We start from the raw sequence: 24,851 nt of genomic DNA on the forward strand, positions 1-24,851 counted from the left end.
AGGAGACTACAAAAAAACACGGGGGAAGAGCTATCCAAAACAATTAGAAGGAGCAGTACTCAGAGTTCACAGAGGGCCAGGAATAACACCTGTTCCTACCAGCCAGACTACAAAACCCATAATTCAAGGGTATTGGGTAAAATACTTAGAAGTAGTGGGAAATAAGGAGCCCTAGATTAAATGCCGCTGTTCCCACTTAAAAGATCTCAAAGGTGAAACCTGAAGGATTGAACTGTTTCCATATAACTCAACTGAGTCCTAGTACAAAGCTTAATAATATTTATAGGAACACAAAAATATCAAGCATCCAACAAGGTAAAATTCACAATATCTGGTATCCAATTAAAAATTTCCAGGCATGCACAGAAGCAGGAATAAAGAGAAATATCAATCCATTGAAACTGAGCCAGAACTGATACAGATGTTAGAATTAACAGACAGAAATAGTTATTATAACTGTATTCCAAATGTTCAAGAAGTTATAGGAATGATTGAATATCTTAAGTAGAGTCATGAAAGATACAAAGAAGACCCAAATTGAACTTTTAGAGGGGAGAGCCACAATTTGTGTGTTGAAAATTAACTGTGACAGGAATTAATGGCAGATTAGATATTGCATAAGAAAAGATTAAGACTAGCAAAAATAGAAAACGTACAGAGCATTTGTGAGCTGTGTGACAATTTTGGGTGGTCTAATATATATGTAACTGAGCTCCCCAAAAGAGAAGAGGAGGGGAGACAGGAAAAACATTTGGCAAAAAATATTTGAAGAAATAGTGGCTAAAATATTTCCAAATTTGATGAAAACTGTAAAACCACCCATTAAGAAGCTCAAGAATCATGAAAAAACTATACCAAGCCACATCATAATCAAATTGCTCAAAACAAGTGATAAAGGTAAAATCTGAAAAGTAGCTAGAGCGGGGAAGATGTATTATGTAGAGAGAAACAAAGTAGGATGAGGCAGATTTTTCATTGGAAACCATGCACATGAAAAGACAGTGCAATGACATCTTTCAAAGTGTGGAAAGGAAAAAAAAAAAATCTGTCAATGTAGAAACTATAGCCCACAAAAATAACTTCAAATATGAAGTCAATAGACTTCTTAAGAGAAACAAACACTGAAAGAATTCATTACCAGCTGTTATGGACTGAATGTTTATGTCTGCCCAAAAGTCATATGAAGCCCTAACCCCTAATGTGACGGTATTTGAAGGAGGGGCCTTTGGGAGGCAATTAGGTTTATATGAGATCATGAGGAAGGAGCCCCTGTAGTGAGACCAGAGCTCTCTCTCTTTACCATGCAGGGGCGCAGTGGCAAGGTAGCCATCTGCAAGCCAGGAATAGAGTCCTCACCAGGGAACCGAATCAGCCAGCGCCTTGATCTTGGACTTTCCAGCCTCCAGAACTGTAAAAAAATAAGTTCCTGTTGTTTAAGCCACCCAATCTCTGATATTTTATTATGACAGCCACAAGCCATATTAAAAGAAGTCTTTTAGGCAGAAGGAAAATGTATTTATATACATATATATATATATATATATAAAACTTTTTCTCTTATCTGAATCTCTTTAAAAGATAATTGACGGGCTTCCCTGGTGGCGCAGTGGTTGAGAGTCCGCCTGCTGATGCAGGGGACACGGGTTCGTGCCCCAGTCCGGGAAGATCCCATATGCCTCAGAGCGGCTGGGCCCGTGAGCCATGGCTGCTGAGCCTGTGTGTCTGGAGCCTGTGCTCCGTAACGGGAGAGGTCACAACAGTGAGAGGCCCGCATACCGCAAAAAAAAAAAAAAAAAAAAAGATAATTGACTGTTTAAACAAAAATAATAACAATGTGTTATGGCATTTATAACATTTGTAGAAGTAAATTATATGACAACAATAGCACAAAGGCCAGGAAGGGAGAAATGGAAGCATACTATTGTAAGATTCTTATACTCTACATGAAGTAGTATAATATCAATTGAAGGTAGATTGTGATAACTTAAAGAATCATATTATAAATATAAAGCCTGAGGCAACCAGTAAAATACCAAAGAACATGCCAATGAAGGAGATAAGATTGAATTATAAAAATAGTTAATACAAAAGGAGTCAGAGAATGAGGAGAAATGGAACAAAGAATAGATGAGACAAATACAAAACAAGTAGCCAAATGGCAGATTTAAACCCAACCAAATCAATAATCACATTAAGTGTAAATGGTATAAGTACCAGAATCAAAAGTCAGAGATTGTCATATTGGGTTAAAAAAAAAAAAGCAGGACCCAACTGTATGCTGCCTACAAGAAACATACTTTATATTTAAAGTATGTTTCTTGTAGGCAGCATACAGTTAAAAGAATAAGAGGAAAAAAAGGTATACTGTGCTAACCCTAATGAAAAACTAGCTGGAGTGGCAATATGAATATCAGACAAAGTAGATTTCAAAACAAAGAATATTTCCAAGAATTAAAAGATCATTTCATAGTGATAGAGGTATAAATACATCAAGAGAAAATTAAAATGCTAATGATGTATGCATTGAATAACAGGATTTCAGTGAACGAAGCAAAAACTGATAGACAAATCTACAATTATAGTCTGAGATTTCAGTGCCCCTTCTCAATACTTTTTTTTTAACATCTTTATTGGAGTATAACTGCTTTACAATGGTGTGTTAGTTTCTGCTGTATAACAAAGTGAATCAGCTATACATATACATATATCCCCATATCTCCTCCCTCTTGTGTCTCTCTCCCACCCTCCCTATCCCACCCCTCTAGGTGGTCACAAAGCACTGAGCTGATCTCCCTGCGCTATGCGGCTGCTTCCCACTAGCTATCTATTTTACATTTGGTAGTACATATAAGTCCATGCCGCTCTCTCACTTCGTGACAGCTTACCCTTCACCCTCCCTGTTTCCTGAAGTACATTCTCAACGTCTGCGTCTTTATTCCTGTCCTGCCCCTAGGTTCTTCATAACCTTTTTTTTTTTCAGATTCTATATATATATATATGTGTTAGCATATGGTATTTGATAGAACCTATAGACAGAAAAATAGTAAAGATATAGAAGACTTGAAAAACACTTATCGTATAACTTGATGTAACTGACATTTCAGAACACTCCACCCAACAATAGAACATACATTCTTTTCAAGTGCATATGGAATATTTACCAACAGACCATATTCTGGAATATAAAATAAGTCCCCATAAATTAAAAGGATTGAAATCATACGAAGTTTATTCTCTGACCACAATGAAATTAAATCAGAAAACAATATCAGATAGTTGTCTAGAAACTCCTTCAAATATTTGGAAACTAAATAATGTTTTTCCAAATAATTTATGCATCAAGGAAGAAATCAAAATGGAAATTAGAAAGTATTTTGAACTGAATGAAAATAAAAACTCAACATTTCAAAATTTGTGAGATACTGCTAAAATAATATCTAGAGTGAAATGTATAGCATTAAAGCCTTTATTTAATAAAAGAAAAGATGAAAGATCTCAGGTCAATGAGTTCAACTTCCACCTTAGGAAATTGGAAAAAGAAGAGCAAATTAAACCCAAAGTAAGCAGAAGAAAGGATATAACAGGACTTCTCTGGTGGCACAGTGGTTAAGAATCCTCCTGCCAATGCAGGGGACATGGGTTCGAGCCCTGGTCTGGAAAGATCCCACATGCCACAAGCAACTAAGCCTGTGTGCCACAACTAGTGAACCTGTGCTCTAGAGCCCACGAGCCACAACTACTGACCCCGTGCACCACAACTACTGAAGCCCACGTGCCTAGAGCCCATGCTCTGCAACAAGAGAAGCCACCACAATGAGAAGCCCACACACCACAATGAAGAGTAGGCCCCACTGGCTGCAGCTAGAGAAAGCCCACGCGCAGCAACAAAGACCCAATGCAGCCAAAAATAAATGAATTTTTAAAAAAATAATAATAATAAAATCTCTCACAAATTTGTTGAAAGGCATAAACAAGTTAATAAATGCAAAATGATCAGTAATGTGAGTGCCCAGCACAAAGTAAGCACAAATAAATATTTGTTAAATAAATTTTTTTAAAAAGGATATAACGAGAGCAGAAATAAACATAATAGAAAACAGAACAATAAAGAAAATCAATTTAACCAAAAGCTAGTTCTTTGAGAATATAAATAAAATTGATAAACCTCTAGCCAAACTGATCAGGAAAAAAAGAGACATGACACAAATTCCCAATATCTGGAATGTGAGAGGTGACATCAGTACAGATTATACTAATATTAAAGGAAAGTAAGGAAATACTGTGTACAACTTTACGCCAATAAATTTGACAACTGTTTTAAAAACTGAATTTGTAGTTACAGCTCCAGCCCAGAAGACTTCATAGGTAAATTCTACCAAATATTTAAGGAAATAAAGAAACCAGTTCTACCCAAACTCTTCTAGAAAATTGAAAAGGAAGAAATCCTTCCAAACTCATTTTGTGAGACCAGCATTACCTTAATACTAAAACCAGTTTTTAAGTCTATAAGAAAAGAAAACTACAGACTAATCTCCCTCATGAGCATAGACGTAAAAATTCGTAACAAAATGCTAGCAAACTGAGTCCAGCAATGTATAACAGGGCAAATATATCATGAACAAGTGGATTTTATCCTAGAAATGCAAGGTTGGTTTAACATTCAAAAATCAATCAATGTTATTTACATTATTGACATACTAAAAAAGAAAAACTATGTGACTATCTCAATAGATGCAGAAAAAGCACTTGGCAAAATTCAGCATCCATTCCTGATTTGAAAAACAAATTGAAAAACCTCCCAGAAAAATAGGAATACAAAGAAACCTCCTCAACTATATAGGGGCTTCTATGAAACACCAATAGTTACCATCATAAATAACAGTGAAAAGCTCAATATGTCCCCCATAACTCTGGGAACAAGGGGAGAATGTTTGCTCTTACCATTTATACTCAGCATTGTACTGGAGGTTCTAGACAATGCAGTAAGGCAAGAAAAAGATTGGAAAAGAAGTAAAATGTCTTCATTTACAGACAGTATTATCTTCTATATAGAAAATCTGTGGAATCTACCTCCCACCCCACCCAAAATTAAAAAAAGGCTATGGGGACGAATAAGCAAGTTAGGCAAAGTTGCAGGATACAAGATCAATACAAAAATCAGTTATATTTCTATATGCTAGCAATGAAAAACCAGAAATTTAAGTTAAAACCATTTATAATTGCATTGAAAATACTTATATCTAGTTATAAATCTGACAAAAGATGTGACCTTGGTTTGTACAAAGATTTTTTAGATATGACACCAAAAGCATGATCCATTAAAGAAAAAATTGCTCAACTGGACTTCCTCAAATGAAGACTTTCTGCTTTTGGAAAAACACTGCTAAGAGAATAAAATGACAAGCTACAGACTTGGAGAAAACAGTTGCAAATCACACATCTGATAAAGGACTTTAAGTATATTAAGGAACTTCCAAAACTCAATAGTAAGGAAAAGAACCCAGTATAGAATGGGCAAAGAATCTACCTCTCCAGAGAAGATAAATAGATGGCAAATAAGCACATGAAAGATTCTCAGTAGCTTCAGTCACTAGAGGAAAGCAAGTCGAAAACACAAAGAGATTCCACAGTGTACCTATTAGAATGGCCAAAATTAGAAAGATTGACCATACCACGTGGTGACAAGGCTGGGCAGGAACCGGACTCTCATACACTGCCATTGAAAATGTGAAATGGCACAACTGCTTTAGAAAACAGGGCCATTTCTTTAAAAGTTAGACTTACACATACCAAATGATCCATCCATTCTATATCTAGGTGTTTACACAAGACAAGTGAAAGCATATGTTCATACAGAGATTTATATACTAATCCATAGCAGCTTTATTTGTAATAACCAAAAACTGGGAAATACCCAAATATCCATCAATAGATGAATGGAGAGGTGCACGGGAGAGATTGTTAAGGGACATAAAGAGACTTTTGGTGGTGAAGGATATGTTCATTGTCTTGATTGTGATGATGGTTTCACTGTTGCACGTATATGCCAGAACATATCAAGTAGCACAGTGTAAGTGTATGCAGTTTGTTGTATGTTAAAACTCTTTAAAAAAATAAACAATAATAAAACAATAATAAAAGAAAGTGAGACTCACTCTTGGAATTCATACTAGTGTAAATATTACTGGAAAACTGTTGTGTAAGTTAGAATTTTTTTTTAAATATCAGTACATCAATGGACACTTTTTAAAGCAAAGAACCCTTTCGTAAAAGTAATCTTCACTATTGAATGCATCTGTTTTTTTGACTCCTGACGCAATATATTGTGTTTCCTTAAAGAGGATGTACATCCAGTCTGCTGGGATAACAGCAGCACATTTGCACTTCTTTTCAAGAGCCTTTCATGACAACAGTAGCATCATGGTGGCCATGCTTTGTCTTGAAGTGGCGGAGGGCAGTTGCGATAGATAGCTGGCTACATCCACTCCTTCGTACACATTCCGTTTAGTTCCCATGTTAAATTACGTATTGTGATTAGATATTTACTCTGCTTGGCATCTTAGCCAAATTTCAGCCTAGGAACTTAAACGTGCTTCATCCAAGGCAGCACTGCCAATACTTCAGAATGAGTCATTTCCTCTTAACACAAAGCTCAGTTAATACTTGCACTGCGACTCTGTATGTGTGAAAGTTCCCTTTCAGTCCACTAACAAAATTAAAACTACCAAGTTTTAAAGTAGGTATGCATTTTGAATGTTTGGGGTGTTCCATTAAAGGACCTGGCTTTGTTTCCGCGTGGTAAAAGGACTCAGTAAGAGGAAAGGAGAGAAGTCAGCCACAGAACACAACCTTCCAGATGTTTTCTGAGCTCACAGTGCCAACTGCGCGTAAGATGCTAACGGGCAGTTCTGCTTCTTTCGCCCTGGCTCAGGGCGGTGACTCCCAGGCGCTCAGCATCCTTTCTCACTGTGTCTCTCTGACTCAGGGAGCCGTGATGACCCAGGCTTGCTTGCTTTCTTTCAGGGTGTGAACGGCATGTCTGTGGATGAGAAGCCTGACTCCCCCATGTATGTGTATGAGTCCACAGTCCACTGCACCAACATCCTCCTGGGCCTCAATGACCAGCGCAAAAAGGATATTCTCTGTGACGTGACTCTGATCGTGGAGAGGAAGGAGTTCCGGGCCCACCGAGCTGTGCTGGCCGCATGCAGTGAATACTTCTGGCAGGCGCTGGTTGGACAGACGAGAAATGACTTGGTGGTCAGCTTGCCTGAGGAGGTACAGTAGTTTGGTTTGTTCGTGCAGTTGCTAACGGAGGTTTGTTGACTTGGAGACAGTTGTCTGAGGAGGACCTGGAAGGTAGGACCTGTGCCACATCCCTGCTTGGGGGCTGATGATCAAGTCGCCCACACGTTAGGTTTGCGGCAGAGCCAGTTTCTATTGGATGCATTTCACCTCTCAGAGGCAAGAATCTGAACCGCACCTGTGCCTCACAGTCCTTCCTAGTTTCTAGTTCACTTACTCTTCGGGTTTTGAGTAGTTTGCCCAAAGTTTAGTGCAGTCCTGCGTGTGGGATCTCAATCACTGGGACTGTTGCTATGATTTTTCTCTTTCAAATGGTTGAAGGAACACTTGATTTCCCTTGAGAGTAAAGGAATGAAAGTATTCACAGCACCTTCCTTGCCCAGGGGGAAGAGTAAAAGCAGGCAGTCATTTTCACAGTTAATATAGTAAGATTCTAAGAAGTGTAAACTTGCTTTTCTCACCATCGTTGAAAATACCCTACTCAGGTTTCTTAATTACTTCAGGGAGTCTAGTCACTTCTGTACTTTGGGGACACTAGTAGCTGGACTTGTTCTGTCCAGAGATGACATACAGTTGGATGGATGACATACAGCTGAGCTGCCAGAACTCAAACGATGGGCTTCATGCCGACAAACCATTAAATTGGCCACCCCTTTGAACTGTCTATACAGTTACTCTTTTTCCATCATCCTGATTCCCCTTCATTTTTGTGGGACTAAGGGTAACACTGAGCAGCTTTAGGCTTTGTGTTCAAGGCCAGAATCATTCCCTGTGCACCAGCACGGTCTACAACACCAGGGCTGCCCTGACAGTTGTGCAGGCTGTGCACTGCACAACTCTCAGGGGTACAACTCATGTTCATAGCCTATGTGAAGAGAGACCCAGAGTTGTGCCGTGATCCACAGAGCAGCTCTTCACAGCACCCCTAGGAGAAACCAAAGACCGGGTCACCCTGAGGGAGGTGCTAATGGGCACAACTAGCATTAAGTCTCAGGGGTCACAGATCCAGTGTCTCCAGAGGCCTGGCAGCTCATATAAATGAGTAAAGCAGGTTGTGTGTAAGAAGTAGGACATTGGGGCTTCCCTGGTGGCGCAGTGGTTGAGAGTCTGCCTGCCGATGCAGGGGACACGGGTTCGTGCCCCGGTCCGGGAAGATCCCACATACCGTGGAGCGGCTGGGCCCGTGAGCCATGGCCGCTGAGCCTGAGCGTCCGGAGCCTGTGCTCCGCAACGGGAGAGGCCACAGCACTGAGAGGCCTGCGTACTGCAAAAAAAAAAAAAAGAAGTAGGACGTGGTGGGGCAAGCAGCTGCTCCACAGAAAGACATTCAAGTTCAACATAAAAAACAAATAGACATACACGCTACTGTATATAAAATAAACAAGGAAGCTAGGGTAGCTTTATTGATACCAGTCAAAATAGACTTTAAGACAACGTTATTTGCACAGGGAACTAGATTCAATATCTTGTATTGAACCTATAATGGAAAAAAATCTAAAAAACAATATATATATATCAGTATATATTCATAAATATAACTGAATCACTTTGCTATTCACCTGCAACATTGTAAATCAACTATTCTTCAATTTTTAAAAATTCATCTATACCCCCCAGAAACACCAAAAATAGACAGGGGCTCAGAGGGGTCACCAGATCCAGTCCCCTGTTAAGAAATGTCTGCTGTTACCCCTGCAGAGCAGGAAAGTGGCAAAGTGAGGGCTACATAGGCAGTTTCACATGAATATTCTTTGTTATGTACCCAAGTGAAGGGCTCCATTACTACTCCTCACACCACTGTCAAGTAGAAAGATCCTAATACTAGAAACAAAAGGACAAATCAGTTGAAGATAATGTAATTGGGGCTGGAGGAGGGAGGGATGCTTATGTACCAAGTGATGTGGGAAGGCCAAGAAATGGCAGCTGTGGTGTGACTGGTGATCCTGAGCTGCATTAATGGGCAAATACTTAACCCGTCATTAGGTGAGAGGATAAATATAAAAGACTATGTTTAAACTGGTTGGCGTTCGTCAAATTTAAGACTCTTCTTCTCTTGAGGGGCAGCAAGTGTGCCTTTGAATTTACTTTAACTCTAGAATTCTCTGAAAATATCTGACAAACTTCCAATTATCCTGAATGGTTTTAGGAAGGGGGTGGAGTTTACAGTTAATTTATTATCTGTATCTGTTTGAGAGTCACCTCATATATGTTTTCTACTAATTTCCAAAAAAAATAGATTATATTAAAATATATTTACAAATGAAAACCATAATTTATGTAACTTAGTCTCTCTTCCATGACTGCGGTCCCCATCTGGAGACGTCCTGGACCTTGTGCCGTAAACCCTGGCCTTCCCCCCAGTTAGCTCTGTGATCCTGATCTAGTCACTTAACCTCTCTGAGCCCCAGTTCTTACCTGTAAAAACCCCTAAAATGCTGAAGCCCGTAAATTATTTATCATAATACAATACCAAGGCAGTAAAACCTAACCTAAACATTTCTTTTTAGGTCAAATCCCCGATAATCACTTATTTCCTTGGCACTGGGCACTCTTTGAAGTAAGAGTGTGTAGATGACACACAAAAGTCTGCTGTTTGATCTTTTGAGTGTTCGTGTTCCAGTTAAGTGAGAGTTTGCTAAGTGTTGATTTTCTTTCTAGTTGTGTAAAATGATTTCTGTTCCTACATCATCTGCATTTCCAAATAATTAAAACATTCTGGTTCTTCATGTACCTGAAACCTTCAGAAATAACGAGACACTTTTTTTTTTTCCTATGAAATGTGAATTCGTATTGTCAGTATAACCCAGCTCCAGTCATCCTGCTGATGGGCATGCAGGACAGCCCCCACGTGACATTTTCCTTTGTGGGTCTGTAATTGTTTCTGAGGCCTCCTCCCAGGAGCCTCTGCCTCTGCTCAGAGGCCCCTCCTGGGGCCCCAGGCACTGGGCATTGTTTTCTCTCCTTGCTGTGTGCACACTGAAAGGTCCTTGCAGGCTCTCAGATGCTGTCCCACTTAGCTCAGTGAATGACTTCATAGAATTTGAATTAAGTGGTAAATAAACAAACATCCCAAACACTACCTTGGAAAGTAGCTGCATGGAACTCACTGGCATTTGGTTCATATGATGTAAGAAAAAGCATTTGATTAGCTCCTTGGAAATCTTTAAACTTCATCATAATCCATCACGAATTCAAATCACCTTCCGGCCCGGTCCCAGCCTTGATCACGCTTGGCTTACCTATGCGCTCCCTGCCCGGCCAACTGCTGAGCTTCACAGGGGCCGGCATGGCTGAGTCTGAAAGCTCCGTCCGTGGGTTATGTTTCTTTTTTTTAAATATTTATTTATTAATCTGGCTGTGCTGAGTCTTAGTTGCGCGTGCGGGATCTTCGTTGCAGCACACGGGCTCCTTAGTTGCAGCATGCAAACTCTTAGTTGCGGCACGCATGTGGGATCTAGTGCCCTGACTAGGGATCGAACCCGGGCCCCCTGCATTGGGAGCACGGAGCCTTAGCCACTGGACCATCAGGAAAGTCCCTGAAAGCTCTGTCTTTGGACTAGGAAAATTCCAGATACAAACCACTGCCCTTCTCACTCCCCTGCTCTGTCAGTTTAGGCCAAACCCGGCTCCAGCCTGCAGCCGCTGTCCACTTGTGCAGTTCTAGCCCCATGCCCTGACTCCCGGTGGGCAACGCCATTACCCACAAAGTAGAGCTGACTAGAGTCCCGGTGTAGCCTCTCAGCTGAAAACGGGAGAGATAAAAATAGAGGCCTCCTCCTGGAAGTCAAGGAGTCATGGAATTGTCTTGCTTTTTTTTTCTTTTCCTAAACTGGCATGACAGATTGTCCCTAGGATTTCTGTGACTTGAGTGTTGGTTCCTCATGGAAAAGCACATCCGGGGATATGTGTCAGCAAAACGCAGGAGATAAGGCACTGTCCTTAGTACTTCTGTTTGTGATGAAACAGGTCATTTGGTTTGTAATAGCAAGTGTATTTCGTGTTAAGAGATGAAGAGAAAGTGGGTCGTGTACCGAGCGTGGCAAGGCCCTTCTTGCACTGCTCCTTCGGATTCAAGCTGCCTCAATGAACACCTCCTCAGCTATGGTCACAGAGACCACTTAGGCTGGATGCCGGCCGTGCTGGAAGTGGCATCACAAGCATGACGTTAAGGTTATGGTGTGTCAATCACAGAGGGCAGGAAAGGGGCGCAGCTTTGCCCATCAACCCCATTCTGATGGGCTGCTCGACTCCCGCCCAGAATGCTAGGGAAGAGCGGCTGAAAGGAGGTTATTGCCAAGATCTATTATCAGAAAGTCAAAAGATAAAAAGTGTTGGCCAGGATGTGGAGAAAAGGGAACCCTTGTGCACTGTGGTAGGAATGTAAATCAGTAGAGCCACGGTGGAAAACAATATGGAGGTTCCTCAAAAAATTAAAAATAGAGCTACCATACGATCCAGCAATCCCGCTTCTTGAGTCTATATCCAAAGGAAATAAAATCACTATCTCAAAGAGATGCCTGCACTCCCATGTTCATTGCAGCATTATTCACAATCGCCAAGACATGGAAACAACCTGAGTGTCTGTCAGCAGATGAATGGATAAAGAAGACGTGGTCTGTATATAAACACACACATACATACGCACAAGTAAATATTATTCGGCCTTTAAAAAGAGAAGGGAATCCTGCTATTTGCAGCAACACGGATAAACCTGGAGGAAATTATGCTAAGTCAAATAAACCAGACAGAGAAAGACAGATATTGCATATTCTCGCTTACATGTGGCATCTAAGAGAAAAAAGTCAAACTCATACTAACAGAATTGAATGGTGGTTACCAGAAGCTGGAGGGTAGTGCAAAAGGAGAGATATTGATCAAAGGGTACAAACTTTCGGTTATAAGATGAATAAGTTCTGGAGACCTAATGTACAGCATGGTGAGTGTAGTTAATAATAACGTATTATGGGAACTTCCCTGGTGGTGCAGTGGTTAAGAATCCGCCTGCCAATACAGGGGACACGGGTTCGAGCCCTGGTCCAGGAAGATCCCACATGCCGTGGAGCAACTAAGCCCATGCGCCACAACTACTGAGCCTGCGCTCTAGAGCCCGCAAGCCACAACTGCTGAGCCCACGCTCCACAGCTACTGAAGCCCACATGCCTAGAACCCATGCTCTGCAACAAGAGAAGCCACCGCAATGAGAAGCCCACGAACCGCAACGAAGAGCAAACCCCGCTCGCTACAACTAGAGAAAGCCCTGCGCAGCAACAAAGATGCAACGCAGCCAAAAATAAATAAATTTATATTTTAAAAAATAATAATAATGTAATATATACTCGAAATTCTCTAAGAGAGTAGATCTCAAGAGTTCTCACCACACACACAAAGGATAACTATGGGATGTGACGGATATGCTATTTTGTTTATAATGGTAATAATTTCACAGTGTACACATATGTCAAAACGTCGCATTGTATACCTTAAATACATACAATTTTTATTTGTCATAAATAAAGAAACGAGAGGGAGAGCTTATTGCCAAGCCTCTGGCACCTTTCTTTGGGCTTGTTTCCCGGGTCCTCTCACTCTATTATAGAGAAGGGGAAGGGTTCACGCAGGGAATGGCTGTAGGGTAGAGGTATGTATGGCCCCTTAGGCGGAACTTATGCGTTCAGAGGTAAAAATATATTTCAGACTTCTGCTCTCTCACTGTCTCTATCTTTTGCTTCCCCTCTATCTTTCTCTCTCTCTCTCTCTCCCAACATTTTGTGACAAATCTTGTTTTTGCAGTGCTAAACAAAAGGGAAAACTGACCCAGGGGGACTTTGGAAACACAGCATTTGTTGTGAAGTCTCCACCACAGGGTATAGTAAAGAATGTTCCTGCCTTAGTACTGCAGAGCACAGAGGCCAGCAAGGAAATTATGGAATCTTCTTGTCTGAAAGTTTTTCGAGGCTATGAAAGCTGTTAATGTCTCTGGAATGGCTTAGGCCCAGTTTTTGAAAGAAGCAATAAGACAGTTGTGACTGTCTTTGGACAGTCCTTTCAGGGTGTCATACTACAGAAAGTACTCGACGCTACAGTACAGGATGCCCCGAGCGTTCTGAGCCTGCGTGTGACTCTAGGGGGAGGGAAGGTTTGGCGGGAAGCAGGGGGTGAGGTCTCTGGGAAGTGGCATGACCAGGGATAAGAAGTACAAAGCACTCCCCCACCCCAAAGCACAGAGCTCACCCTTTAGCATCCCCTCATTTATCACCTAGACAAAACTCAGAGGAACAGGTCAATTTTAGGAACTGAGGAACGTCAGCCATGAGAGGCTGGGAAAACCATAATCAGGACCTTGGCACTAACTGCATATGGGGTCTTGAGCAAGCCAGTCGACCTCTTTGAGCTTCTATTTCTTCATTCATTCTGCAAATATTTATCAAAGGCTGTACCAGGGGGCGCTGTTCTAGGTGCTGGGTGAACGTAGTGAACAAAACAGACCTTACCTACCAGAGGAGGAGAAGGAGAGACAGAAAATAAATAAATATAACATGGACTTTGTTAGATGCCATTGAGGAAAATAAAACAGGGAAGGGGGTTAAGGAACGTCAGGGTTCAGGTATGGCAGTTTTAACTAGGGTGGTCAAGAAAGGCCTGTTTGGGGGATGACTTTTGTAGAAAGACCTGAAGAAGGTGAGGGAGACAGCCATGTTGACATGTGGGGGAAAAGTGATCTAAGTGGAAGGAATAGCAAGGAAAAGGCCCTGGGGATGGAGTGGACCTGGCCTGTTTGACACACGGTAGCAGCATGAGCGAAAGGTCGATAGGAGGAAGCACGTCAGAGAATTACCGGGGCAAGGCTGTGCACCTTTTGGATACATTACCTTTCCTTGGAATGAGCTAGGAGGCCATTGGAGGTTTTCCCAGGAGAAGATAATTTTGACTATGTGAAAATAGATTGAAAGAGGACAGGGGCAGAAGCAGGAAAAACAGTTAAGATGCTGAGGCAACAAACCAGGCATGATCTGATGGCCTGGACCAGGGTGATAGTAGTGCAGTGGTGATCAGTGTCAGATTCTGGTAACATTTTTTTTTAAGTTCGCAAACTTCTGTTTGTTTGTTTGGCTGTGAGGCTTGCGGGATCTTAATTCCCTGACCAGAGGTCGAACCCGGGCCCCCTGCAGTGGAAGCGTCGGGTCCTAACCACTGGACCGCCAGGGAAGTCCCTCTGGTAATATTTTGAAGGTAGAGCTTATGGGATTATCTTATAGATTGGATGTAGGATGGAAGAGAAAGATAAGAGTTAAGGATAACTCCAAGGTTTAGGGCCTAAGCTGTTGGAAGGATGGAGTTGCCAGTTACCTGGGATTGGTGAAGAGTGAGGGAAATAGGTTTCAGGTGGTGGGAGTGGGGCAGGATTAGGAGTTCTATTTTGTACATACTAAGTTTGAGAAGCGTGTTAGCATCTAAGTAGAGATGTCTACTACACAGTAGGATATACATGGCTAAAATTCATGGGAGAAATCTAGCTTGGAGATAGAAGTTTTAATACCAGAGTATTGGGGATATTGAAAACCCCAAGACCAGATACAAATACCAAGTGAATAAGTGTAGACAGAAAAAAAAAAAAAGAGAGAGAGGTCTTAGGATTGATCCTTGGGTCTTTTCAGAACTAAGGGGTTAGGGAGAAAAAGATGAGGCAGCAGGGTAAACCAAGAAAGAGTAACTATTGAAGTAGAAGGAAAGGCAAAAAAAAGTTTAGTGTGTTGGAAGCCAGGTAAAGAAAGGTGGAGAGAGTAATCAACAATGTCAAATGATGCTGATAGGCAGCTAAGGTGAAGGCTGAAAATTGACCACCCAGCAATTTGGAAGCCGTTCGTGATTTCATTGAGCACTTTGGGAAAGCAATAGGAGCAAACATCAATTGGGCTGTGTTCTAGAGAGAAGGGAAAGGGAAGGATTTGAAGAAGCTCATGTAGGCTACATTTTTAAGGCTTTTTGAGTTAAAGGGAGCAAAGAGGTGAGCCAGTAACTGGAGGGAAATAGAGTCAAAAGAGTTTTCCTTTGGGCTTCTTTTCTAAGTAGGAAGAAATTCCAGCACACTTGCCCTCGATGGTAAAGGTGATCAGTATTCACTCATATCCAATTTTCCTCTCTTTCCTGCACACACAGGAAGACCACATTTACAGTCAGGTTTGCTGGGTCATCAAATCTAACCAATAAAACGTGAGTGGGAGTCATGTGTCACTTCTAGCCCAAGGCAGTTAAAAGTAAGTGTGAGGGGCTTCCCTGGTGGCGCAGTGGTTGGGAGTCTGACTGCCGATTTCAGGGGATATGGGTTCATGTCCCGGTCCGGGAAGAACCCACATGCCGCAGAGCGGCTGGTCCCGTGAGCCGTGGCCGCTGGGCCTGCGCGTCCGGAGCCTGTGCTCCGCAACGGGAGAGGCCACGACAGTGAGAGGCCCGCGTACAGCAAAAAAAAAAGAAAAAAGTAAGTGTGAGTTCTTGGTGTTCTTTCACATCCATTGAACTGGTGTCAGAGAACTCCTAGGTGGTGGAATCAAAACCCAGATTCTTTTTTTTTTTTAAGAGATTTATGTTTTATTTTATTTTACATCTTACTTTCCAAAAATAAATTTTAAAAAAACCAATCAATTTTTAAAAAACTTTAAACACTAATCCAGCTGAAACACAATTAATTCCATTTTTGCCTGTTTCCTTCCAATATTCTCTTTATGTATACACATTTTAAATGGCTGCAGTCATAGAAGTGCAAGATTATATATTGCTTTTTATTAGTTAACATCAGAATATCGTATAATCTTCCCGTGTCAGCTCATATCCCATTCCATGCATAATCTTTGCAATTGCAGTTTTAATAACCAGACTATTCAGTTGCATAATCATACCATAATTTACCTTATTCTCTTTGTCGAACATTTATTTTTTAAACATAGCTAGTGAACATACTTTAGCATTTAGGGTTATTTAGTGTTTTTAGCTTCTGTTTTATCATTTATTTAAGAAATAATGTGGGAAATAGTTTAAGATCATTGAGTTCAAGTGTGAACATCATTATTGCTCTTATATACTTCTGTATTAATATCAAAAGGGTTTGCAGAAACTTACAGTGCCTACATGAGTAAAAAAGGAGGAGTCAGTTTATCATGCAGCCCAGATTCTTGAGTCACCGTTGGAAGAGAGCCATCTGACTCGCATCAGACTATGACATGAATGAGGACTTAACCTTTATGTTAGGCCGTTAAGACTTGGTGTTTATTTGTTTGCACAGCAAAGCCCATCCTGACTCATACTTGGGCGGATGGGAAAGTTCCAAAAGAGACAGAAAACTTGCTGACATGGCAGATGGAAGGCCAGTCGCTAAAAGAATGCTCTTGAGGACTTGAGAGAGGATAGGATCTCCTGAGCAAGTGGGCCAACTCAACTCAGCAAGGCTCATCCTTCTGGACGTTGATGGAGTTGAACTGGATGATCTCTGGAGACCTAGCCTGTGCTACAGGTTGATGGTCTTGGAATTTTTCTAGGTTCCTGCTGGAGGGAGAGAAAAAAAATCCTGCAGGTCAGAAGGAGAGGAGAGATGTTTGGATTGAGAGGTAGGGAAAGACCAGGGAGATGGGAGGCAGATTGGTCTGGAAAGGAGAGAATCATCTGACTTTAGAAGAGGCGTGAGCTCACTTGTCTTATCTTTGTTTGTAAATCCTCCCTGACTTTTCCCATATGGTCTTAGAGTTCATCGGAGATGACGGTTCAAGAGCTGTAGAACCACTGCGCTATTTGATAACCTAGAACACAGACAGATTGTAGAAAATGCAGATCATTGCTCTGTAACGATTTCAGAAGGATCTTGAAAAAAATTATTATTATTTAATGACCTCAATTTCCACATGAGTGTGCAGGGAATAACAATACAGGGCGCCAGTTTGCCTTTCAGGGCTGCTCTTCAGATTAATGAAATGGGAGAAGTTAAACTTCTTGGAAGGATGGTGCCATATCAACAGTAGGTGTTATTATTCCCATAAAAGGAAAGCACAGTCTTCTCTGATGAAATGGCTCTTACCTCAGACTCTTCATTAAAAGCTGTGGTGCAAGTTTCCAAGTTGCATTGGTGAGACATGGTAGCAGATGAAAAAAAAAAAAAAAGCAAAAGAAGTCAAAATATCCCAGGTAACGACTTGCCAGCAAGTAAGAAGTTTTCAAGTCCTAGAATCGTGCTGATAAGTCTGAACTGCCTAAAGGCAGGACTTATTTATAGTAACACAAAGGTGACTTCCAGCCCTGAAATCTGGGCCTCCGCCTCGGATGGGGGTGCAATAAAGCAAAGCCGTGAAAAGGGGAGCTAATACGATTGTGATTCCGTCTCTGAAGGCTGCTCAGTGGTGCTGCTACAGAGGGAGGGAAATCTGGTGTGAAAATAGCCACAGCAATAGCTGATTTGAAAACTGAAATGTATAAGCTATTTCCAAACCTCTTACATTTCTAAATCCTGAGGCCAGTAAGTCCTATTTAAAGAGCTTTATGCAGGGGTGCATCCCTCTTTTGGAATAGTAGAAGGAGTTGAGTGGACAAAAACTTAGACCTTTCGAAGAATTATTTTTAAGTGACCTGATTTCAAAGGCAGTTTTAAGGCTTTCTTTCACTTTACCTGTTTCACCCTGTATAGTGTAGGATGACCACAGTAATCAACATTTTAAAATGCATTCATAACAAAGCCTTTGACAGTAAAGTTGTTTGCATTAAATTTTATAAAAGAAGGCACCGGTGTATCTATTCATTTCAAGACCCTTCTCTATATATGAATTAAATGTCCCTTACGCTTCTTAGTTTGCTCTGTTATGGAATCGCTTAGCTATTTCGGTTGAAATCAGTAATAGATTTAAAGACAGAGTTCAGAGCTGTAAAGTTCCTCACTTGATCAGGAATCATACATATTATTTTTGTCATATTTAATCATAGAACCCAGGCCTTTAACAGGGTACTTAATTAAACTTTTAATTCATGATAAGAAGTTAAATAGCGCTTGGGAGGGTTTTTTAAAAATTATTTCCACGTCCCATCCAGATTACCAAAAAAATAAAAATAAATAAAGGTATGATGGACATAATGGCTGTCAGCCAAGGGTATTGTAGGTCATGCCCACATGAGCTGGCAGCAAGCTATTGTCCAATTAGCATGACTTTATCGATGCAGAGTAATCACTCTTGAGTTCAGGGCTGAGTCACTAGTGATGGAGTGGTACTTCCCTTGAGCCAGTGCTTCTTAGAGTAGGTTTCTTGTTCACTATTACCTGCCCTACTTTGCCAATAAAAGAGCAGGACCATTTAGGCTGGAAGCCGAACAGAAGAGAAACAGTGATTATAGATCTCATTTCTCTCTGCTTCCTGAAAACTGAGATTTCAATTACACAGTGAAAGCATGGGGTGTTTTTTAAAATGAGTTACAAGAAAATACAGTTTCCGCACCAAAATACTCAAGAGCTGGAATCCAAGAGTCGGTTTTGATTCTGTCTTTTCTTTGGCAGCTCTCGCACTGAGCACAAATGGGAGGATATCAGTAGAGTTACCTAATCATCTTAATGGATTCGCATTCCATTGAAAAACTTGGAATGTCCCCAAACTGCTTCAGGTTTCAGCTCTATTGTTGGGGTGTCCGTGACATTTCTGGTGGCTGTGCAGTTCTACACAAGCAGACAGCTTTTGAAAGGGACCCTTCTTCTGGTGAGAACACCTGGAATCTTGGTTGAACAAGCTGTAAACCAGGAAACTGATTCAGGAATTCCTTAATAAAAGGGATCACATCCAGGCGTTGGGGTGATGTGTGGTTGTCTGTAGGAAAGGCTGTTCTTAGAAGCACAAAGAAAGTAAAATAGTGTTGGCACTCGTCGGTTAATACCTTTCTGTTTATTTTCTTGTTTGTTTTCTTAATCAAATCACAGGCTAGACAAAGGATTGGGTTGGTTTTGCTATCAGGAGTGGGGCAGTTAAACAACCGCACTTTTGGTTTCCTGATTTTTCAGAAGTGTTCTTTTTCCCATTAACTTGGTGCACCTAGTTAAGATGTTTCACTTTGCCCTAGACCCCTCAAATACGTTGACCGTCTCTCTCACTGACAGTGGCGCCTCTTCCGGGCTCGCTGGTGATGCAGTGAGCTGTACTGTCTGAGCTGGACTTCTGTGTGCAGCCTGGCAAAGGCTGTGTGTGAAAAAGTGAGTGCATTCAGCACCCTGGGTGGGATGGAGCCAGGCCTTCAATGTGAGCACATTTTTGGACTGATTGGCAGCAGGGAGAAATACTGGCAGCTGTTCCCAAGCAAGCCAAAAAGTTGGCCCGAGGATGGAAAAAAAAAATGCTGGGATTTAGCCAACGGAAGATTCCTGCGTTTAGAAGAAAATCAAAGGAGGGATACAGAAGGTCACAATGACAGACCTCCAGCTGGTTAAGTCACAACTATTTCATTTTGTCTTCTGCTGTATAAAGGATAGTATTACTTGTCATTGCCACTCATTTTTTCCCTATTCTTTATTTCTAAGTCTTCATTTTTGTTCTCTTGATTTCTTTATTTTTTTAATTCTCCAGATACAAAATCAAATGACAGATTATTCCTCCTAAAAGTAGTGCATGGGCGATGTTATTTGCAGAGGCAGTATCAACAACCAGAATTGAATAGAACTGTCAGAGAGCAGTAGCCACACGCGTGTGTTCCAAGCCATGTTGAGTGATGTGGGTTGGAGTGGAAGCCGACCGCATTCTGTGTGAAGATCACCTCAAAGATCTGTCCAGAGAGACCCTCTGACGCCTCACAACTTATCTATTATTCTTGTTTTATTAGTTACTAAAAGAGAAGGGTGGGAAAAACGGGAAAGCTCCTAAAAGGCCAGGAAAACGTCTGCTGAAAGATAGGATCCTCAGTGGTCTTGCCATGTAAAGATGAGCACTCTCACCACGGGAGACATTTTCATATTTGATGTCATTCTTCCTTCCAATGAACACCTTAGACTATGTGCAAATATTCTTTCTGCCAAGTAGAGCTGTTGTAGCCCAGGAATTAAATTGTACCCTACAAATAGGAAGGTGGAAAGATCAAAAATGTGGACCACCAAAATTGGGGGGTAAGAAATATGCAGGATTCTAAGAGAAGACGTTTGAAGCACACCTTTTGTAACTCTGAGGATTTTGGGGGGGGGAGGCGTGAGTTAAATCCATCAGATTTGCAAGATACTCACGGAAATGTGATGACCTTTCAAAGTTCTGTTTAACAAAGTCTCTCCATGCCTCCTGTTTGAGTAGATGACAGGAGATGTCAACCAGATATTCTCACTTGCTAACAGAAGAAATAGTATACTGGCTATGTGGGAGTGGATTTCAGCTCTATTAAAGGAGAATTTGATAACAGTGCAAGATGCTAGACACTGCGGTAGGGTAGAAACAAACACACAATTACCTTCAGTGTGTGTGTGTTTAAAGGACAAAGGAGTCAAGGGACTTCCCTGGCGGTCCAGTGGTTAAGACTTCGCCTTCCAATGCAGGGGGTGCGGGATCAATCCCTGGTTAGGGAGCTAAGATCCCACATGCCTCACAGACAAAAAAAACAAGCAGAAGCAATATTGTAAAACAGAAGCAATATTGTAACAAATTCAATAAAGACTTTAAAAATGGTCCACATCAAAAAAATCTTAAAAAAAAAAAAAAAAGGACAAAGGGGTCAAAAGGACAAGATGGCTTAAGTACAGCACTTCATAGAATCAGAGGAATGGAACACATGACCCTTTTCTAGATCATTTCTTTTGGGGGGTTAACTTAGAAATATAAGACAAAACCATCTCCTCCAAGGAGCTTACAATATAGTTGAAGAATCAAGACAAACCATAGAAATCAAAGGTGTAAACAATTCAAGAGCATTTGCTGTAGATGCCATGTTATGCGTTAGCCGTTGTTTGTGCCACAGAGGTTCTGATCTGGGGGAGCACAGGATTTTCCTTCCATCTCGTAGAATCACCTAAAACTAACACTCACAGGTTTGATCAGACTTTCTTAGGGAACAACTGGGGAGAGAGCCTCCAGGAAAAGACACTGGCACGACAGAGGCCCTAAAAGAAGCAGTCACAGGGCCTTGAGGAGCCAGCTCTGATTAGCACAAAGAGTAGATTTGGGGAAATAATTCAAATTATGTGCCAGGTCAGATTACATGGAGCCTTCCTAGGAAAACATAAGGTTTAGACCAAAGAATTTAAGCTTGATGGAGTAAGCAATAGGAATTCACTGAAACGTTGTGAGCCAAAAGGTGACAGGATGAAAAAGAATTTAAGGAATAACTGTCTAGCAATGGAATGTTGGACGGATGGGACAACAAACGACTCCAGACGGAGGGCACAGCCAGGAAGCTCACCCTGCGCCCAGCATGAGCTGATGAAGGTATGTGCCTGGTGAAGAGCTGAGAAATGCCAAAGACTGAGTGTGGGCCTCATCAGTGGGAAAAGAGGCCATCCAGCCTTGATACATATCTAGAGTGCTGTATAAGTTCCCAAGGCACCGTGAGTGCAAAGCGGAAGATACAGATGTGAGGAACACGGGCCCATAGGTGGTGTCTGAGACCACCAGGAATTGCCGATCCCTTTCAGAAAAGAGAAGAGAAAAATGGTCGGGGGCTGAGATTGAGCTCCTATACTTAAACTCCCATTGCTGGTTCCTCTAAGAATGAAGTCTACTCTGGATGTCTGGTTTTAAGGTTACTTTCATTTATTTGGGAAATACTTAAGCCCCAACAATTTATCAGACTGAGGATACATATAGAGGTGCTCCCTAAATTACCTTTTAAGGAGTGTGCCTTCCAGGTGATATTGTGAGCATCATGCCTTACTTAGCACACATGGATACAAGGACCTTCACTTCAAGGAGATACTAAATTTCTGGAGGACAGAACCTCTAAAAATACCTCAAGGGGGGCTTCCCTGGTGGCACAGTGGTTGAGAGTCCGCCTGACGATGCAGGGGACGCGGGTTCGTGCCCCGGTCCGGGAAGATCCCACGTGCCACGGAGCGGCTGGGCCCGTGAGCCGTGGCCACTGAGCCTGCGCGTCCAGAGCCTGTGCTCCGCAGCGGGAGAGGCCACAACGGTGAGAGGCCCGCGTACCGCAAAAGAAAAAAAAAAAATACCTCAAGGGTATTTTAATCCAGTGCCACATACTTTAAAGTGTCAGGAACAGATTCAGGCAAAGGTGATCACTTCTGGTTAAAACCATTATGATGAATGTTTGCTGGACATTACTGTAGTAGCTAAGCAACACACATGGACACAAAGTAACAACACACACACACGCTCTACCCGCAAACCCAGGCAGGGGTCAGTCTGAGCATCACTCCTGGTGAGTCACCTAGGTGTTAGATATCTTCTGATGATCTTCGTGAAATAGACACTCTCCCCGGTGATGTGTTCCGTGTGTAACTTGACCTCATAAAGCCTTTAGATATAACTTCCAGATAGAGGAAAACCAATGATTACAAAACCAAGCCTAACAACACCATGAGGGAGCAACGGGGCAAATCCAGAAGGTGGGTTGTTCTGCAGGACAACTGGCCTGATTTCTTCAATAAGTCAGTGTCATAAAAATGGGACTATGCTAAATTAAACAAGAGTTAAGGCATTTAAAAACTAGATGCGGGCTTCCCTGGTGGCACAGTGGTTGAGAGTCTGCCTGCCGATGCAGGGGACACAGGTTCGTGCCCCGGTCCAGGAAGATCCCACATGCTGTGGAGTGGCTAGGTGCGTGAGCCATGGCTGCTGAGCCTGCATGTCCGGAGCCTGTGCTCCACAATGGGAGAGACCACAGCAGTGAGAGGCCCATGTACCACAATAAATAAATAAATAAATAAATAAATAAATAAATAAATAAATAAAAAACTAGATGCACTATGTGGTCCTGGAGTGGTTACTCGTTTGGATAACCAGTTAGAAAGGACTTTGGGGGGGAAATTGGAAAAATCCAAATGTGGTCTGGGTATTAGGAGAAATTTTCCTGAAATGGAAAGGTGGTAATAATTGGAAAAGGAAGACTGAGAAACAATAGATCCTGTATGATCTTGGTTTGGTTAAAAAATACAAATTGGGGCTTCCCTGGTGGTGCAGTGGTTGAGAGTCCGCCTGCCAATGCAGGGGACACGGGTTCGTGCCCCGGCCCGGGAAGATCCCACATGCCACGGAGCGGCTGGGCCCATGAGCCATGGCCGCTGAGCCTGCGCGTCCGGAGCCTGTGCTCCGCAACGGGAGAGGCCACAACAGTGAGAGGCCCGTGTACCAAAAAAACAAACAAACAAAAAACAAATTGGAGTGTGTGTGTGTGTGTTTGTGTGGTGTGTGTGTGTGTGTATGTAAAGGAGCCAAAGGACCTGTGCTAAAGTGTTAAGAGTGGTGACCTGTGAATGGTGGAAATGTGATGGGTTTTGTTTTGCTTGTCTGCATTTTCCAGTTTCCTACCATGTACATTATTACATTTCTGTAGTAATAAAAAGGTTATTTGAACAGTTCAGTGGATAGAAGGGAAGGAGGGAATGAAGATTGGGTGGAGTGTGGAGCATAATACTGGAAAAAGTACAACTCCGCAGTATGGCATTACATGTGATTTCAGAAACTTCTGTGGCCCCATCGATTTTCTTCCTAGAAGCACCAATGCTGCACCAGTGCTCCCTGGTCCCTTCCTTCCAGCTCCGGGCCCTCCGTTCTCCTAACTAAGAGACTAGAGTCCTTAACTAGGACCAAAGAAACTTGCACTCACAGTCTCATTGGTTAAATGAAAATCAACCCAAAAAGCAATAAAAAGAATAGATTTCTTCTAGTTCCTTATTAAAAGTGTGAGACCTTTTTTCGTATTTAAATTTACCTTGATCATTGAAACCTACAGATGCTCTTCCTTCCTATATGTTCTCTAGTGTTGCATCTCTGGAAATTACTAGTGTTATTTTCAGTGAAAATAGGTCAGATGTTTTCCAAGACTCTGACCCTCTGCGTCCCCAGATAGAGAAGGAAATTCTCACCATCTAGTCGAATCTTGTGCAACTATGAAGGAAGTAGCAGATGTGGGGAGTGTCACTCTTTTCATGTTACCCTGGTCTACAGGTACTGAAATTGAAGACAAGGATAGTCCTTTCATGAATATTTTCAAACCTATGTAAATATCTACAAATGCATGCTTTGGAAGTTACTCAATCAGCTTACTTCAGGCTTAGGTTATATACTGAATACCTCCAGATAGCTGCTCTTTCAAGGATGTGTCAGAATGTTCAATAGGAAGGACATGTTTTTGTATTAATCAGTTGGATGATGACATTTTCAAAAACCAAGAGTAAAAGACGCTGCTTCCATCCCCAACTGAGCTTTGTTAAAAAAGGACAACCATAAAGTCGTCCCTGGATCCTGGAAAGCCTGGACCACTGGGGGACCTGCAGGAATGAGGTAGTTTCCCTCCATCATGCCCAAAGTCTGGAAGAAGACAACTGACACGTGTGTGATTAAGATTTCAGAAGAGGGCTTCCCTGGTGGCACAGTGGTTGA

The 24,851-nt window shown here is 41.8% G+C and overlaps 1 protein-coding gene across 1 annotated transcript in view; it reads left to right on the plus strand.

Moving 5' to 3' along the window:
* The first annotated feature begins 7,035 nt into the window (after positions 1 to 7,035).
* BACH2 (BTB domain and CNC homolog 2) overlaps positions 7,036 to 24,851 on the plus strand; it is an 83,553-nt gene continuing 65,737 nt past the window's right edge. The window contains exon 1 of the mRNA XM_065889028.1: positions 7,036 to 7,278. Coding sequence (XP_065745100.1) covers positions 7,036 to 7,278 — 243 coding nt within the window. The remainder of the gene's footprint in view (positions 7,279 to 24,851) is intronic.

This window comes from Phocoena phocoena, chromosome 12 (assembly GCF_963924675.1).
Source record: "Phocoena phocoena chromosome 12, mPhoPho1.1, whole genome shotgun sequence".
Classification (NCBI taxonomy): Eukaryota; Metazoa; Chordata; class Mammalia; order Artiodactyla; family Phocoenidae; genus Phocoena; species Phocoena phocoena.